At 37.2% G+C, this 17,667-nt stretch overlaps 1 protein-coding gene across 3 annotated transcripts; it reads right to left on the bottom strand.

Moving 5' to 3' along the window:
- Positions 1-1,307: 1,307 nt before the first annotated feature.
- Positions 1,308-16,842, bottom strand: LOC121431020. 3 transcript variants are annotated; one of them, XM_041628480.1, is made up of 9 exons: positions 15,968-16,842; positions 15,344-15,470; positions 13,516-13,752; positions 13,185-13,268; positions 9,574-9,843; positions 8,888-9,079; positions 7,865-7,996; positions 6,733-6,814; positions 1,308-3,413 (listed from the first exon to the last, which is right to left on the bottom strand). In XM_041628480.1, exons 2-9 carry the CDS (start codon positions 15,402-15,404, stop codon positions 2,309-2,311), a joined length of 2,163 nt encoding a protein of 720 aa, XP_041484414.1. In that variant the 5' UTR covers positions 15,405-15,470; positions 15,968-16,842; the 3' UTR covers positions 1,308-2,308. The 3 variants fall into 3 exon arrangements, with proteins under 3 accessions (XP_041484414.1, XP_041484415.1, XP_041484416.1); XM_041628481.1 differs by having other exon boundaries at positions 15,344-15,474; XM_041628482.1 differs by lacking the exon at positions 15,344-15,470.
- Positions 16,843-17,667: the final 825 nt, after the last annotated feature.

Below are 17,667 nucleotides of genomic sequence, written 5' to 3' on the forward strand. Positions count from 1 at the left end.
GGGGGCATGCACAGAAACATAGTCATTTTGTCGACGTTATCGTTATTTTTCATAAAATGTTTTACTATAAGATTAAAGGGACACATCATAGGAGGGTCACAATGCAAACTTGTATTAATGATTTGGAGGATGAGCAACCTCCACCCCCCCCCCATCCCAGGTCTGTCTACTCCTGTGTAATTTTGGACAATGATAAGAAAGGTTTCATACAGTAATCCCTCGATTTGCAAATAGTAGATCAAAATAGTAACAGTTATAGGAACGGAAATGAAAGAGTACACCCGTTGAATTTAGAGCCCATCTAAACCGGTTGGGTGACACAATTACCTTCCCCCTTTTCCTCCTACAGGAAAGGACTGATGACCGGTTTCTCAATCATATTCTATTTTTTTTCATAAAATGTGTATAGTTACAGTTACCATGGTTACAAAACATCAACATTGATTTCCATTTTAAGACGCCTATCATGGCCACTGTTTGTATCGTGTGCTGATGAGTAGAGTATTACAATAAGTATCATCATCGAGATTACAATTGTAAAATACTTTTGGCATTTTTTTAATATGATTATCGTATCGGTACTCCCTTTTACTACAAACTGAAGGGTTCTTCGACAATCAATTGCATTTTATGAAGATGTTCGAATCATCGGGAAGAAAACGACGCTTAAGGGATAGGAGACCTTCATTTTTTTACAGAATGGTTTCATCAAATAATGCAAAATTGCATATAACCCTTTTTATGATAAAGAGTTTTGATTTCTTAATCATTAAATGATTCTGGAAATAATAGCGTTATGTTTACCGGAACCAATCATCACTTCAACATGGATCAATCCATAACCCCAGTGGCATACGAATAGGGGCGGCCTTGGGCCATGGACCAACAAAGGTATTTAAAACTAAGAAAAAAAATCAAAAGAAAGATCAGAGATAATTAAAAAGGGTTAAGTATGATCTTATTTTTTAAAACTTTGTCAAAATCTATTTCAAAATTTGCTCGTTTTTTTAAATATGGCCAAATATTCCATATTATGTCTGGACCATCAAAGTGGCTCTTTTTTACCCCCACTCAGTGTCTAACCCCTACCCCTCATCCCTTTGTTCTCCCTGTAGCTTCTCCTAACTATTCATACTTTGATTCATACACACACACACTCGCACCCCACCCCTCTAACACCATTAAGCACACAAACTTATTTTAACTCCTGCTGCTTCGGTCTTTTTATTCCTCTCCTTAAAATTCGTTTATTCTCTTTTTTTTCTTTCCCAATATTTTATTTGTTTTTCTTATTTTTGGCACACCAATACGATGCAAATAACCATGAAATGTTTTATTAGCATTCACCTGCTATAATCATCATGAAGATGACAATCATTATTGTACACAAAATGATTCAACCCCAGGTAAACACTCAGACTCGCCCCTAAAACTCCGGGCTAAAACTACCGCCGAAATGATATCATGTCTGATTCGAGTTTCACTCGATATCCTATAGCAACAGTTAGACTGACCTGTCTGGCTTGTCAAAAGGTGCACTGCATACTCATTAGAAATAACATCCGAATTGTCATAAGTTGTGTCGTGTTATTACTCACGGCTTCTTGTTATTGCACTGAAAACAAGAGTATTTTTGTGTACTTGTATTCATACCATTGCGCTATTTTTTAAATACTTAGCCGGGTCAACTTTTGCATCCCTCCCCAAAACAGCAAAAGGCATGGGAAAGAAAATGTGACATTTCCGGTAGCATTGTAAATCAAGTTGGTGGTTACAAATGACATATTCTTCGACATCACATTATTGTTGCTTTTATTATTATTATCATCATCATTATTATCGTCTCTGTTATCTTCATCATCATCATGATCTATCATTATCAGTAATTATCAACCTTCAAAGCCTGTAGATTTAACTCCCCCAGGGGCTGGATAGCTCCGAAGACGGCAAGGGCTGTAGAAATTAAGGTTGGACATGTCATCGAATTTGAGAGAGAATAGTAATATGAATCATTTGTTATTCACTTTTATTTGAAAGCGGGTCTAATTGACATTCAGATTTGAGGAGAGGGTGAAGCACAAACAATTTTTTTTACAACCAACTCTTCGTTAGGCTGAAATTTTCTCTTTAAGCAATACCATTGCTCAAGACTTAAATCTCTCTAAACAACTTTTCAAAACGCAGTCTTTGTCACTGTTTTTCGAGCAGAACTAAATGATGGATGAAATAAACAGGGGAACTATGATCTGCCATTTAGGAAACGGCCATTCCAGGGCTATTTACCTCGCCCCTATTCGACTATTGGATCTTAAGAATTGTCTTTAGCCAAACTGTCAATAAGCCCAGGGGTGCATGGCTTGTAAAGCGGATTTTCTATCATATTTTCTGGCACTTCACATGCTGAATGAAATTCAGCATTGATGTAAAACGAGCTTTGAACTGATAACGATCCGTCGTCGTGTTCGAAGCTCGGTGATCTTCCGTTTGGCTCACCCGTCGACCTCCGTCTTTTTGGTTCATAGTTCGCATACGCGGGAGACTTAGGTGTCGCTTCAGACTCCGAATTGTTCCTGAGCCGTGTCTTTAGATTTGGCACGGTCAGCTTTTGTTTGCTCCCAGTTGATTCGGTCAGTTCTTCCTCTAATGGTTTGTACAGGGTATTTTCGACGAGGTTCTTTCGCATTTCTTGAAACTCGCTGTTGGCATATTTAGGAGTCTCTGAACACTGTGGCTCACTCTGAGAGGTTGTCCTATGCGGGTCTGGTGCAGCGATCTTGCCCTCCCGGTCCTCAACTCTTGCACAGCCGCTGCCACCAACAGATTGGCCTTCAACACGTCCGAATTTGGAACTTTCTTTGGGAACATTCGTTGCCGAAGCAACATGATTCGCCTTGATTTTTACATTCCTCGGGGCAGCGCGGGGAGGTTTCTTGGCAAATCGTCCCGTTGGAGCTCGAGGCTTGGCTTGGGGTTTTTGCGGCGGACATTCGCGCTTATCAATAAGATCATTCGGAACAGCGTTTTCAAGAACAAAATAAAAGCTTCTGTCCCCGTCATGCTGTTCAGTTTCAAGGTTTTCACCTCGAACCAGTGATGGTGACACTTCGTTGTCGTCGACAACGTCATCCATCGTGCCATAATCCGATGTTGGACTGATGACATCCTCACGAGGAAGTGTAACGTCTGCATACAGGTGTATACTTGGTAGCGCTCTTGGAGGTAATCTGCTGTCAATGTTTCTTTCAACGTTCCCTGGGACAACCGCATGACCGTTTGTCGTAGAGGGCGCCAGCTCAGTTTCATCTTCTATCATGTTTGATTCTTCGATCTCATAGACATTTTCTGTCGAGTCCGATTTTTGGTTTAACGAATCTGGATTGAATTCCGAAGCCCTTTCTTTTGCCTTTCGTTTCCTGTTGGCAGAAAAAAAGGCGATATATCATGATATACCATGTATAATGAGCACTAGAAGTATTGTTGTCACAGTTATAAGCAACGAACGTAGAGGGCAGCAACACACAAGCGTGTTGCTCTAAGGAAGGTCAACTCCGCTCGAATTTTGTGACCACTCTAAAAAATAAGGGGGACTTTTCGGAAATTTGTCGAGTTGATTTTTTTTCATTTGTTAATTTAAAATATTTTTTAATGAACAATTATTAGATCGGTTATTCTGGGTAGAAATATTTAAAATATTAATTTTTATTTTTAAAGAAATTATTTAGCTTAAATAATCATGATTTTGACATTTTTTCTCATTTTGGAATATTAAGTCTATGACGAGGATCCCTCTTATCTCTTATTTTCCTCTGCTGAATTTCGCTGCACCACTAATAAATGCATAGACAACCACCGTAACAATCGAGGTCATTTTTCTGGCCTGGGTGCGCCGAGTCTGGGCCGGTCGCGTAGCTAACTAGTGACGTTGATGATGCGCTGGGGCTTCAGTCGACTCGTCATAGATCTTCTAGCAACATAGACAATGACATCTAATTTGCCTGGTCTGATTTGAAGTGCAATTGCTTCACGGTTGATGTTTATCAACGATGATTGTTCAAGGTCAGATTTCAAATTTTAAATTGCATTTGACTTTTAAGTCTATAAACTTTAAAACAAGAAGCTGAATCCCCGAAATCCGGGTCTAATTTCAACTTCGAGCCCGAGACTATGGACGGCGAAACCCCCCCCCCCCATGCATCGGATGCATTGCATTGGCTGCGCGCTGCGCTGCAGCTGAGCTGCACAGCCGGCCATGCAGGCGCTGCGTCGCGTCGAAGGTCGATTGAGCAACCATTGAGCAACCAAACTTCCAAAGCCAAATTAAAGCTTGAATATAAACGGCCACCTATTCACATTTTCCCTGGTTTTCTTCAATAATTTCTAAGAAAATCAGCCAATTGAGGGAAATTGATTGCAATGTTACATCGTTTGCAGAGTGCCATCATCGACATTCGTTTTGCGTTAGACTTAACCTTAGTTATAGATCTAGGCCTAGACTAGAAATGGGGGCTAGATAGATTAGAGTTTTAGACCATCTTAATTTCTGATTTTGGGTAGAAAGTAGACTTGATAGACAGCATCCATATCTTAATTTGACCATTGATTCTGTGCAATCAATGTTTAAAGACTTTTACATAATTTGTTTGCCATATTGCAATTGGTAAATTTTCCTGGGCCTGCATGGCCTGGGCTTGGCTGGCAGAACGCGTTTTTTTTTTTTTTTGAGAAATTTCGAAAGTGAAAGAGCAAAGTGACTGAGCTCGTCGTGATTTTATTTTTATGCATTTTCTGACTGAATTTTAAAGATTTCATGCCTAACGCTAAGGCCTAACGGTAACTTGTCAACCATATAATCTTCTAGTTCTAGATCTAGACTTTACCCTGTATGTAGGCATTTAACGGACTTAAAAATCATAACCTCCTAGCGGCTAGCCCATGCAGGCTGGCCTTAATTGAACCAAACTTAGCTTGCATGGACCAACCCTCAAATGGTCTAGATTTAGGCGTCCTATACTATAAAGACAATGTGGAATTCGTCTGTTTTGAGTTGATTATTATTTTAGTATTTTTTTATTGTTGCATAGACTATCTCATACCAACAAGTCGTGCTAGATCTATATATATTCTAGATCTACTTAGATATCCAGTGTGGAACAACATCTTCAACAAACAGATCGAGACTGGTCAAAGCATTTGTCTACAGTCTAGTTAGACAAATAAAGTTTTCTAGATCTTTAGACTTGGGTCTATCGATCAACTAGACAGGAATAACCGTCGTTTCTGGGGATTTATTCAACAATTTCTGACATTTTACTATAATCTCCATCGGTGAGTGAGCCAGCGCAGTTCAGCAGAGCAACCAAAATACAGAGACTGAAGCTTTTGGTCTATCGATCAACATGATCAAGATCTAGGTTAGATGTGGACTTCACTTATTACTGATTGGAATGTATTTCTAAATTTATAAGTTTTGGGGACAATGGTGAAAAGAAATGATAACATACTACTGATAGATACGTGACTTATTTTTTAATACCCATTGGCATTGCTGCCTGCTCTAATAAATAAATAAATAAATGAGTCACGGCCTATATGGACTGCAGATGAATGCTGATCGACGCCTAGCAGAACAAGTACCAGTGCTAGACTAGGGGGTTGAAATCTAAGCAGACGACGGAGCATAATGTAGCTTAAGCATAGAATGATGATTGGTTCAGCGAAGAGCCCCGAGAAAATAAGGGGGACATATTCAATCCCGAAATGCTTTGCGAGTGGTCACAAAATCGTCTCGGCGCAAATCACCTAATTCAGCCGTCTGGTGAAATCGCTGATAACAACAATCACCGATTTGGTAATGATTTTAGTTTCCTGAAACTTGCATTTGTAAAGTTTTAAATATCAAAGTATGTTTTCATATTTATGTATACCCCTCAACATATTTTTTAATGTTATCTTTGATATCGTTGTAGTCATATTCTTTCATATTCGTTTCTTGATCACTACTAATTTGTTGTTGTATTTGATCGGCAGATGATTTCGTTGTCATGAACAATAAAATATGCGCGCAGCTCAGTTGCATGCGCGTATCGAGTTGACCTTCCTTAGAGCAACACGCTTGTGTGTTGCTGCCCTCTACGTTCGTTGGTTATAAGATATCTGTACACAAACAGCAACAAAAAAGAAAACACGTACAATACCGTTTAATCGATATTCAAAGACAGTTAGCAGCACCAATAAAGACCTGCATCTGTACTTTTGACCATCAGAAGAGTGATACTACTGCTCACTCAATGATTTTTCAAAAGCACATAAATGAAATTAATTCCGTTATGTTATTGGCAAAATATCAATCATTTTTAATAGGCGTTAGAAAAGCACCGTATTGTCATAATCTCTTAATAGCTTTCGATTTACACGTACGTACGTGATAAAAGGAAAACGCTATCCTATTTTTTTAATAGATGGGGCATAAATTTAGGCCTATATAATACTGGGGTATGTCAAAATTGCTGATATTCGAATTTGTAGATATACATTATCATGGCATTGCATGCAGGCCTATTATCAAATTTAAATTTTAAACCGTTCTAGTAATGATAAAAAAATGAATGTAAAGAAAAAAATAATACTTCAAACACGTCATTGCTCTGAGAATAACATTTTTTTCCAAGAATGTTGTTTACATGGTAATAGGTCGATAAATAAATAAATGTGAAAATATGTAGTTGTACTCACCTTTTCAAGCCATACAACACAGCTAAGACGATAAACGCGAGAATGGTCATAATAAGAACTACCGCAATTCCTGCTATTGCTCCTGTAAAAGCAAAAGCCACCAAGTGAAAATTTATGTGTGACCAAAAAAATCACGATAGCAAACGATCGATTTTATAGAATTAATTTGAACGGAACCATGCATGACTTCTGAAATAGAAGATATTCATAATGTATTGAAATACATTGTTCGGCATCGCTGAAGCGGTACATGTAATCTAAAATTCCCATACTATTAGTGATATATTTATTTTAACGATCATCTTTGTCATATTTGCATAAATTGTTATATTCATGCCAATCTTGTTCTAAGATGCAATACGAACTAAATATACAAAACACTATCGTCCACAATGATAACAACTTCATTGCAATTATGAATACGCCGGAGTACATGGCATTTACTGTATCAACAGACTCCCTCATGCAATAAATACAACTTTCGATTGTCACTGCAGCTGCATGTTCTCTTAAAAAATGAGGCAAATATGTAGACTTTACAACATGCTTAAATCATATTTTACATTATCCATATAAAAACAAAGTTAATTCTGTCTGAAATGATACCAGACATGTCAGAAGAAAAAGAGTCGAATGCCTACTTTAAATAATTATATTTTAATTTTTCATGGTTCATTTTTCATAATTCTATTTTTTTTATTCTGTTTCTATTTCATTCTTTTATTCTTGATAAAAACATAACATTTGACAGATTTGTTAGTTATTCCCCATTAAGCGTTAGATGATAATAGTCAACTCGGAAAAAGTTATAACCATGCGTAGTCTTAAGGAAACAAAGGATTTTAAAACACATCCTTTAAAACAGGATTGGTCTGAGTCATGGGGAACGAATGAAATAGAGGAATGAGAAGAAAGGTAATAGAAAGAGATAAAGTAAAGGGAGAGAGAGGGAGAGAGAGATGGATAGAGACCGAAAATTATAGATGGTGGGTATGGAAATGATGTAAGAGGCATGTAAAAGAAATGAAGGGACTCAGAGAGTTAGAGAGAGAGAGAGAGATTTGAAATAAAAGTAGAATAGGAGAGAGGAGTAAGAAAAGAGCAGACGGTGTTCAAGAAACCATTTATTTACCTGATGACAATGACTGGCCATTCTGACGAGCTGTGGGAACCTCAGATGACGTCATCGGAGCGATTGTGACGTCAGGTACGGTAGTAGTGGTATCCATTTTATCTGAACCGGGTAATGTCACAGCTGATTTAACTACCATGGTGATAAATAGACAAAATATTGGATATGACAGATTCATTTGAATTTCCGCATTACGAGATAGGCCCACGCTCTATTTTCAAACTGACATTTACATAACAAGCTCGAAAGTTTCATATGCGATGACGTTTTGAGATGTGGAATACGCTATAATATCGAGCCCTCATATCAATATTGTGATTAACCATACTCTGGGCATAACAGCTGATGCATCATATTGGCTAGCGCCTCCAAAGCACCCCCCCCCACAAAAAAAAGGAGATAATTTTTAAAAATGAAAAATTAAAATATAAAACTAAAACATACATGTAAAACAAATGAATAAACAAGTTAATATGTATATATAAATGAAATTTAAAGAAAGTGAAAAATATGTAGTATATAATTTAGTTTAGTCTCGCCTATTTCTTAGTTCCAAATCGAACTATATATATACCAAACGATCATATTTACTTTGCTTGTTGAGGAAATATGGTCCATACCGCGGGTGCGGAACATCCGTTTCTTTCAGATCTTCGATCTCACACCGACCGTCATATTTGATCTTTTACAGGGGCAAAACCATTTTGTTTTTGGTATTGGTCGTGAGAACGAGGACCAGTTAGGACCATCTGTTTCTTGCGTTAGCGCGTTTTTACTCGTTCTATGTAATTATTCCAAGTTGATTAACATTAACGGCTAGGGTCATTGCCGAATGTGAAAAACACAGGTCTACTTTATGATATTCTTTAAGTCATATCTTTTAAGAATATTTTCGATGGATTGCAGTGACTGTGAATGTAGAGAGCTGGCCGGAAAGAAAACCTCCGAGCAAACTGTTAGATAAACCAACATTTAGTTAAAATATTCCTAACAGAAATCAAAATTAGTTCGAAGGTAGCCTACCGCATTCTGGTAAGGTTCCATTCCATTTGACGTCATGAGGGGAATTCCCTAGCACGCATTGCAAGACGGGATGTCCCATGAGAACGTGATCTCCATGGCACGAGAATTCCACCGTTGTTCCAAACTCGAAGCCGTCTCCTGTTCGGTTGCCGTTTTGAGGAACACCTGGATCTTCGCATACACCAAGGGTGGCTGAAAATTAAGTAGGGGGATAAAGTATGTTAGTGACGTCACAATCAAATTTGTATAAGAGATGGATTAATTATTAGACACATTACCATACATGAGAATAGACCTCGCGTCAAGTAGGCCTACCCCCATCCCTTCTACGCGCCGAGTGACAAATTCCGTTTAACCGAATTTCTCGCACTAGAACCGTAAACAAGAACCGATCATCAAAACGCAACATACAACAGAGAGCTTTATATCACAACGTTGTATTTTTGTAAAGACTACCCACATTGCATCGCGGATCAGTGAGTTTGACCGAGGAAAAGGAATCTTCCATTGGCCATATCAAGTTACCGCGATATATCATCAGAATCATTAAACCATTATCGAATTATCAACATTTTTCAATATCGCATAATGATTTATATTTTAAATGTTTATAAACTAAGTCGGCGCACGAATGTTTGTAAAATAGAATAAACTCTAAATAAAGAAGTTTCATCCTAAAAACTCACTGTCAAACACGGAAAAGTGCGAATTTGTAGGATTTCCGCAGAGCTGCGTAGTATCTCCTCTGCAGTTTGTATTGCAGTAGAAATCGGGGTACTGGTTGAAGAAATAAAACCGTTCGATGTTTCCGCATCTGCATGATGATCCCGACATCCCAGCATAGCGGTAGTCTAGGGCCTTGCAATGGGCTATGCAGGCATCGTTCGAGTTCTCAAGGATAGTCCTCGCTCGTGATCCGATGGTGAGTATGGAGAAGCAACCGAGGAAACTGGGAACTGAAACAAAAGTGGTACATTTAACGCTTGCTTCATCATTTGCTCACAATCATGAAAGTGAATATGTTGACCTAAATTAATGGAAACAGAACCTCAAGAGTTAGACTCAAATAAAAACTTAAATCGAAGCCGGAAAGGGGTGTCAATCCCTTTTTTACGCGAATATTCCGCCGCTCGTTTTTTTTATCTTCTTCTTTTTTTGTGCGTGTGTATGGGGTGTGTGTGTGTGTGGCCGCGTTCCTCATTAACTTTTCACATTCAATTCACATACCTATTGAGAGACCAAAATACGCGCGGATCCGAAATTACGCTACATTTTACCACTGAGTGCATGCCATATTCGACATTGCAGCAATCAAGGGCGCCGGAAGCGGGGGTGGGCAAAACGAGTTTTTCCCACCACCCCCCCCCCCCCCCTTCCAACGTGCCCCCTAAAAGTAGAAAAATTATAAATTATTAAAGGACAAAAGTAAACGATGAAGGCACTTTTCTGCCTAAAAATTGTCATTTCCATTATCAAAACTGAAAAAAATTTCGCCCCTGACGGGGCAATTACATATCATAGTAAGCCTCGCGCCTATTTACGAACATATCCCTCTGTGAACATGTGAAACATAACTTTGATAAGTCCCTTTCCATCTTATTACAGTGTGATAACGTTCACCTTTCAATGATTTTCATTAAAAGTTTAAAGAGTTAAAGAGGCTTGAATAGTTGGATTGTTGGATAAATGAGAAGATGCTAGCTTGACGTGCAAAGCAGGAGTATTCATCTATCAACTACTCAAGCCTCTTCAACACTTCAACCTTTTCTGGTTTACTGTCTTTTTGAGGACTACGCACATTTTCAAGAAATATGGTTATGGTTTCCATTATCGATTATGTTGCTCGAGTTCACGTTCACGGCGTTGGTGATATCGGGTCCGGTCTGAGCTTTTCTGCGCGACCACAAGTTTGTTACACATGAATTAGCCGCCGGGGGGGGGCACTTACATTGACGAGTGGATAAAATGCGCGACCCAAAAAACACGTAAAAAAAGATGTCTTTTTCACGATAGGGCACGTTACGTACGTAACGTGATATGGGTGTCAAAAAACCAAAGTAATGAAAAAAGGGTATCTATTTCGCTAGGAAAATTACGTGTTTAGTGTCGAATTTGCGGGGATGATAAAACAAAATTAAAATGTTTTATAAAGGATGTCCTTTTTGCCCCAACACTTCGTGTTTTTTGCGCGAGGTGTAGAAGGTGGGGTCGAACTAAACCAAATAAGGTAAAACAGACGACCGAAGGACCCGTAACAATAAAACATTCCAGTACTTGTTTAGGGGTCCATTTCAGGGAATATTTGCCAAGAGTATCGTTTTGTTTCCAATAATTGTTAAGGGTATAGAGTTTCACACGCCAATATTTGTTAAGGGGGTGCATTTTAAAAAAATACTCGACTATCAACTGTTCACTTTCTCCCCTATCAACTATACTTCTTCCTCTATAATGTTACATAATGTACATTATGATCTGCGGTAGTTTGTTAATCAGTTCATGACTATTTACAAATGAATATTGCCTGGAATTTGATATTCATCATTTCCTAGTTATGGTTACATTTTCCCCAGAAAATATGCAAAGAAAAAAAAGAATTTTTAAGGAGTCATCCAAAATTGCTTTCCAGCCATACAAAACATGCAAAAGGAAAAACATGATTTTCAGAAAAGTTTTAAATTATTAGACGTGTTAGACAATTAAGCTTGTCATAATTATTTCTTTTTCCTCCAGTTACAAAATATGAAACGTATTGCCCATGCATGGATAATCAATGCTGATGTCAGAAATGATTTGCATAGAATGGGGATTTAAGTGATTATCGATGTCTGCCACGTCAGAACAGTATGACATTTTGAATTTGAAAAGACATTCATTAGAATTTCTTTTGTTTCTGTCGTTACGCTTCTTCTGCTTAATACACTCCTTGTTCTGACAGTATGACAACAGTATGACATTTTGAATTTGAAAAGACATTCATTAGAATTTCTTTTGTTTCTGTCGTTACGCTTCTTCTGCTTAATACACTCCTTGTTCTGACAGGAATTACTTGAAACTTATGATGATTGTGCTCTCTCGCGTCGTCCGTGTATGTAAATGTGCATGAATAAATGCTTCTGAAAGGATATTGCATAAAAAATTTAATTTCTGGTATTTTGAGTCAATATAAGCGTAAATGAAAACCACATTCCGAAGCGATTGTTTCGCGCGTAGATTTCATAGGTTCTCATGAATTATACTATATAATATACATGTATAGAGAGTGTAGTCTTTCGTAGTGAATTCTATGTTTAATTCTCAAGAAATTTATTTTTGAATGCTCTTAGAAACGCAACTTTTATACTCCATTTTTACAAAAAGTCCTTACGGGGGGGGTCCCACACCCTCTCCCGCTCGATCGCTTCCGTATCTCACGCTGTTAAAAATTTTGTGCCCCCTTCGGGATTTTGCCCCCCCAAAAAAAAAAAAAACTGAAAGTGTTCCGGCGCGCCTGGCAGCAATGTCAGCCTTATGTATAGTGTGTAAAGGCCCTAAAATGACTGCAAAAATTGGTTTCTCTCCTTTTTCATAAATATGTTATTGTTGCTATCATTAACTGGAATCATTGAATTCAGCCTGACTTAGATATGATTATGCTTCAAAAGTATTGAAATGTAAATTTGGTAAAAAAATTAGAAGAAGGTAAAAGAAGAATAAAATATTCATCAGACATTTAAAACATGAGAAATTTATTTGGAAACCGATTTTTTTTCTTCAAACACAATAACTACAAATGCTGCAAAGAACATTTAAACCTAGGTAATATAAATAGCATTTAGGAAAATTAAGAATTAGACCAACATTTATGATGTATGCACGAATTAGAATGAATCAATCCAATCCAGCTTAAACTTTATATAGCGCCTTTCCATTTCGGTCACAAAGCGCTTCGCGCACACACACTACGCCATGCTGGGCCACTAAAACAATCATCCAATATAAACAAAAATAATAATCCTATCATTTAGAACATTAACAATACAAATTCTTTTACGTTGCATCGCTGCCCTCGCGTTTGAGTTGTCACGAAATACACTAATATGTCCACTGCAAAAAATAGGTACAAATACAATGTTATAAGCTTCGTATTATAATGAACACCATTAAAGTTTAACCGATACGTAGATTTGATTGACCTTTTCATCTTCTGTTTACTGCAAAAGTATCCCCGATAACTTTCAAACAATGACCAGTGTGGATTGGTCATTTCAACAAACTATTGTTTACCGTATCCCAAAAGGAGTAATGAAACAATACTCACACATGCACTTCACACCTGCATCATTTGCATGATCACACGAAAATGAAGGAGCAGCTGACGGGCATTCGTCTATCGTAGAATGGGCTGAAATGTGAGTGACATTAATAGAAAAAATTCAAACATTGAAATTTGAAATTTAGTTTTATGTAAAATAAGATGAAATTGTTAGGATACTCCTTTTTTTAATAGGGCTACGAAAAGAAACCCCTGATCATTACTTTATCTGGGTCAAGATTACAGAAAAAAAGTATTTGTATCCGTCAGAAGTTTATATACCGACACCCTTCGATGAATATATATTTCATTGGATCATAGAATGTACGTTACTTACACGAAGTGCATACAACATTTTCGAGTAGAACTGGCAGATCCGGATTACCGCCGAACCGGGCACCAGGGGTAGAGAAAGTCGCTGCCGGATAACCGATTTGTTTGCATACGACCGCAGCGTCATGATAGTCCCAGCCATTATCGCAGATCGTGCCCCAACCTCTGCCATCGCCAAGATTGACCTCGACGCGGCCTTCGCTGGGAAATGCGCCACCAACAAGACGGAGGTGAGACGTTTCTGCATTCCACAAGGATATGATAGAATGAATATATTTTAACGATATCATATGAACTGATGACTATATGTATGTATTATCACCATTGATTGTTTTTAATTGTATATCGTTGTATTGTTTGTTATCCAGGACCTCATGGAAGATCAACTTTTGTTCAATGAGGTGAATTATGATCAAAATAAACAAATAAATGATGTATGATTTACAGTATTTGAAATATAGATCATAATCATTGGATAAAGAAGGAACATTCATAACTGCTCGGTAGAATATCGCTATAATGCATCAATTGTAGGGTTTACACAACAATTACGTGAATTATTTTACTTATGAAATATCACATTTTTACACTATTTTACAAAAAAAATAAAACAGTTTTCCTCTGCCTATTCAATCTTTGAAAATTTTCATCAAATTCAGTTTAAAGCGCTAAATAACCCGCCAAAGCTCTACTACATACACCTATTGAGACAGATCCATTTTTATATGCCAGATCTGTAGAGCATGACGTCATACTAATTTAAATTTGTTTGTATATTATGTATATATACCTATACACAAATGTATACATGTATTACATAGGCTTAATTCTTTATATTTTTTTGCATTTTAGTATTTTGCTACAAATCATGGGCATGATGGGGGAATAATGATAGAATCTAGTTGATGAAGAACAAAGGCAATTATGCAAGTAGAATTTGTCATGAATGGACTTCAATTATTGTGGGACAGAAGGGACACCCCGCCCCCTCCCTTGTCAATTTTCAAATTAAAGGAACAAAAAAAAGACGAAGGGAGTGAACAAGAAATTAAATATATATATATATATATATTTTATATACAAGTGCTCCGCCACCTCTACCAAAATGATCTGACGTTGCCCGGGCACAGATTGAATGACATGGGTTTAAGAGACAATGTAACAAAAATGCAATAATAGTTGTTGAGAAGTCGCCAATTAAAGGGTCCAGAAAATGGGAGGGATTAGATAAATCAGACAAGAGACAAAAATAGATTACCTCTTTTCATCTGAAAATGAAATAAAATAAAGGGAGGATGAGTATTTCAGTCGCTTTTTTTAACACTATTCAGGGATAGTAGGCTAGGGTAAGGGAGGAAGCAGGCCGCGCTTCCCGGTCTTGGAGGGGATTGGGGTGGGAGGGTGTATGTTTCTTAAATACTAATTTAGTTTCATTTGATTTCACTGGGACGCTCTATTAAAAGTCATTTTATGTTATATTTTGTATTTTTTGGACTAGGTATTTACCTAGTTCTACATGTTCTAGATGATTTAAATGTTACGTTCTGTAATTTTTATACAATTGTCTGTATTATGAATAATTATTTGGCTTTTGTGAACAGTGTCTTTGTTGATATTGGAACATTTTTGATACATTTTACAATGCACTATTAGTTGTATGATTTTCAACTGAATAATCTTAATAAATATTATTACAAAACAAAAAAATCACCCCCTTGACAGCGAACTGTTCTGTCATGCCCCCAAAAATTGTTTTCTTTTTTTTTGTAGAATAAGTTCAATAAAGTAGGGATGGACATAGTAATTACGTAATTAAGTGGAAAGCGATCTACCTTGTGCATTGCAGCGTAGCAGACCGATGACAAAAGATAAAAGACAAATTACGTAACTCATCTGGACCCGGTTACCTTTTTCAACGGATGACGGAATCGGAAGCAGTGAGCCCAAAAGTACCTTTCTCTGTCTCGGAAAAAAACACGAAAATAGCAGACAGAAAATCTACGAGAATGTGGATATGTAAAACCAAAAGATATGGAAGACAGCACATTAGAATAGTAAGTGCCTTCTCCTAATTGTTTCATATTTCTAGCTGTAATTTGACGTTTGCTATATTCGTCATACACGTGTAGCTAAAATAACAAATTTTAAAACACACGCAGTCAACATAAATGTTGCAATTTCCCGATTTTCAGTTAAAATAAATTCGTGTTCAAAAGTACGGAATACTTGAAACCTTATTTGAGATATAATATGTACGTGATTTTTTTCTGATTTCGAGTGTTTTAGTTCGTAAAAACATTATTTTAGTTTGTTATTCCTTGGTTGACATGGCTTAGGATAGGCTATAATGAGGAATGTTGTTTTCATGCAACTTTGAATACGATTTTCGATAAATGACTTAATTACTGTAATTTATAACAATTTATAACATAAAGTAAGTAATAATGTACACTCACCGACCGTTTAAGTGAATTCGATTTGTAATTGACGAAATGCAGAAGATCTGGCCAATATTATGTGATCACTGTCTTCCTGAATAGATAGTCACTTTCGATCTCGCTTTTTATGCTTTACAACATGTCCAATCAAATACACGTAAACCGGAGCTATCATTAATATATACAGGCCTCGCAATAATTTTCAAACACGATTAATCGAAATGAGACATCGGTCGAGGATATAACACAATAGAGTTGAACCACGTCAGGAATGCATGTGCATAACTAATTTTATTTCAATAAATGATATATAAACGAGCCATTTAAATCGTATCCAGCAACGTTACGTCATTGCGCAAACTTGGTAAATATTGCAGCAGCATCAAAATGAAATGTCCATCCTACGAAGTGACGTTCTGTATTATCTTGTCAACATGGTTTACGTGTTATTTTCATCTTTGGTATTCAGGATGCTGGTAAATGTAGGATATTTCAATCGTCGTGCCTAATCGATCTCACCGAAGCCTTTAACTTTTCCAATATAAAGGAGGAGTTCCCGACCGGTGTCTATTCTACGGTGAGAACGGATTAGCGTTAAATATATCCCAAACTGGTCTTTCATGTGAACGGATACATAATAAAGGCGTTAAAGGCGCATCAAAATACTTATAGAGCAGGTGAAGCGTAAAATCACCACCTCAACTGGCATCCACCAGATTCATGATACCAAAGCCAAGGAAGGAAAAGAACTCATGCGCAAAATGACGTCACAAAACAATAGAGGCTCGAAGTTCAAGGTCTCATACTGCGCCAAGGATTGAAAACAATACTAACAATCAGCTCAGCATGTCCAAATAACCTCGCATGACGTCACTGATACTTGATGAGATCACAATTTCACTCCATTTTATATGATATCGGCGCTTTCACAGTTATCATATAAAATGGAGTGAAATTGTGATCCCATCAAGTATCAGTGACGTCATGCGAGGTTATTTAGATCTTGACAGAATGGAGTTCTTGCCACTACAATGGGGGCGGATTCACGAATGAAAAGGGGAGAGCTAGCAGGTCTGTCGAAATTATGTCGTTTGTCCAGATTCACAGACAAAACGGCTGTTTTTATTTAAGTCACAAATTTTCGACAAGGATCTCTTGATTGTGCTTTGCATGCATGCCATGTAGGGCATTTGACAATACATCTTCATTGGCCCACCCGTTTGAGTTATTTTTCTTCCAATTATCATCCCTGCTTGCGCACAGATAGGGAGTGGGCTTGAGGGTTACGCCCCACCCCCACGAAGAAAATTAGTTCATATTTATAAACCAAAAAATTAAAAATAAAAGGAAAAAGAAAAGGAAAATGAAACAAAAAGGGGTTGAAATCTCATGTTAATTTCTGATTATCTATATGTGAAAATCGGACACCAAATTATATCTTCATTTTTTATGGTTACAAAATTGCCCGCTCACTCGTTAGTATTATACACTGTAAACAATATTGGGTAAAATTTTAACCAGCATGAGGCTAATTATGTGTCCAACCAATTTGGGGCAATATTTTACCCAATGCGGGGAGCATATTGTCCAGTAAGGTTCAAAAATTAAGCGGCAATTACTTTAGAATGGGCAAAATTTTCATTACTGGATAAATAAAAATGCCCTAAAGAAATGCCCAATGTTGGTTGAACACAATACCCTAATGGAGCATTTTACCC

Source organism: Lytechinus variegatus, chromosome 17, assembly GCF_018143015.1.
Source record: "Lytechinus variegatus isolate NC3 chromosome 17, Lvar_3.0, whole genome shotgun sequence".
NCBI classification, from domain to species: Eukaryota; Metazoa; Echinodermata; class Echinoidea; order Temnopleuroida; family Toxopneustidae; genus Lytechinus; species Lytechinus variegatus.

Bases quoted from the DNA above. Each gene is read 5' to 3' on its own strand.
- LOC121431020 (XM_041628480.1), bottom strand. From the start codon at position 15,404: ATGAGTTACGTAATTTGTCTTTTATCTTTTGTCATCGGTCTGCTACGC. The intron at 9,080-9,573 runs GTGAGTTTTTAG...CTTAATTTTCAG, and splicing joins GCACTTTTCCGTGTTTGACA to CCACCCTTGGTGTATGCGAA. The intron at 3,414-6,732 runs GTGAGTACAACT...TTCTGCCAACAG, and splicing joins GTGTTGTATGGCTTGAAAAG to GAAACGAAAGGCAAAAGAAA.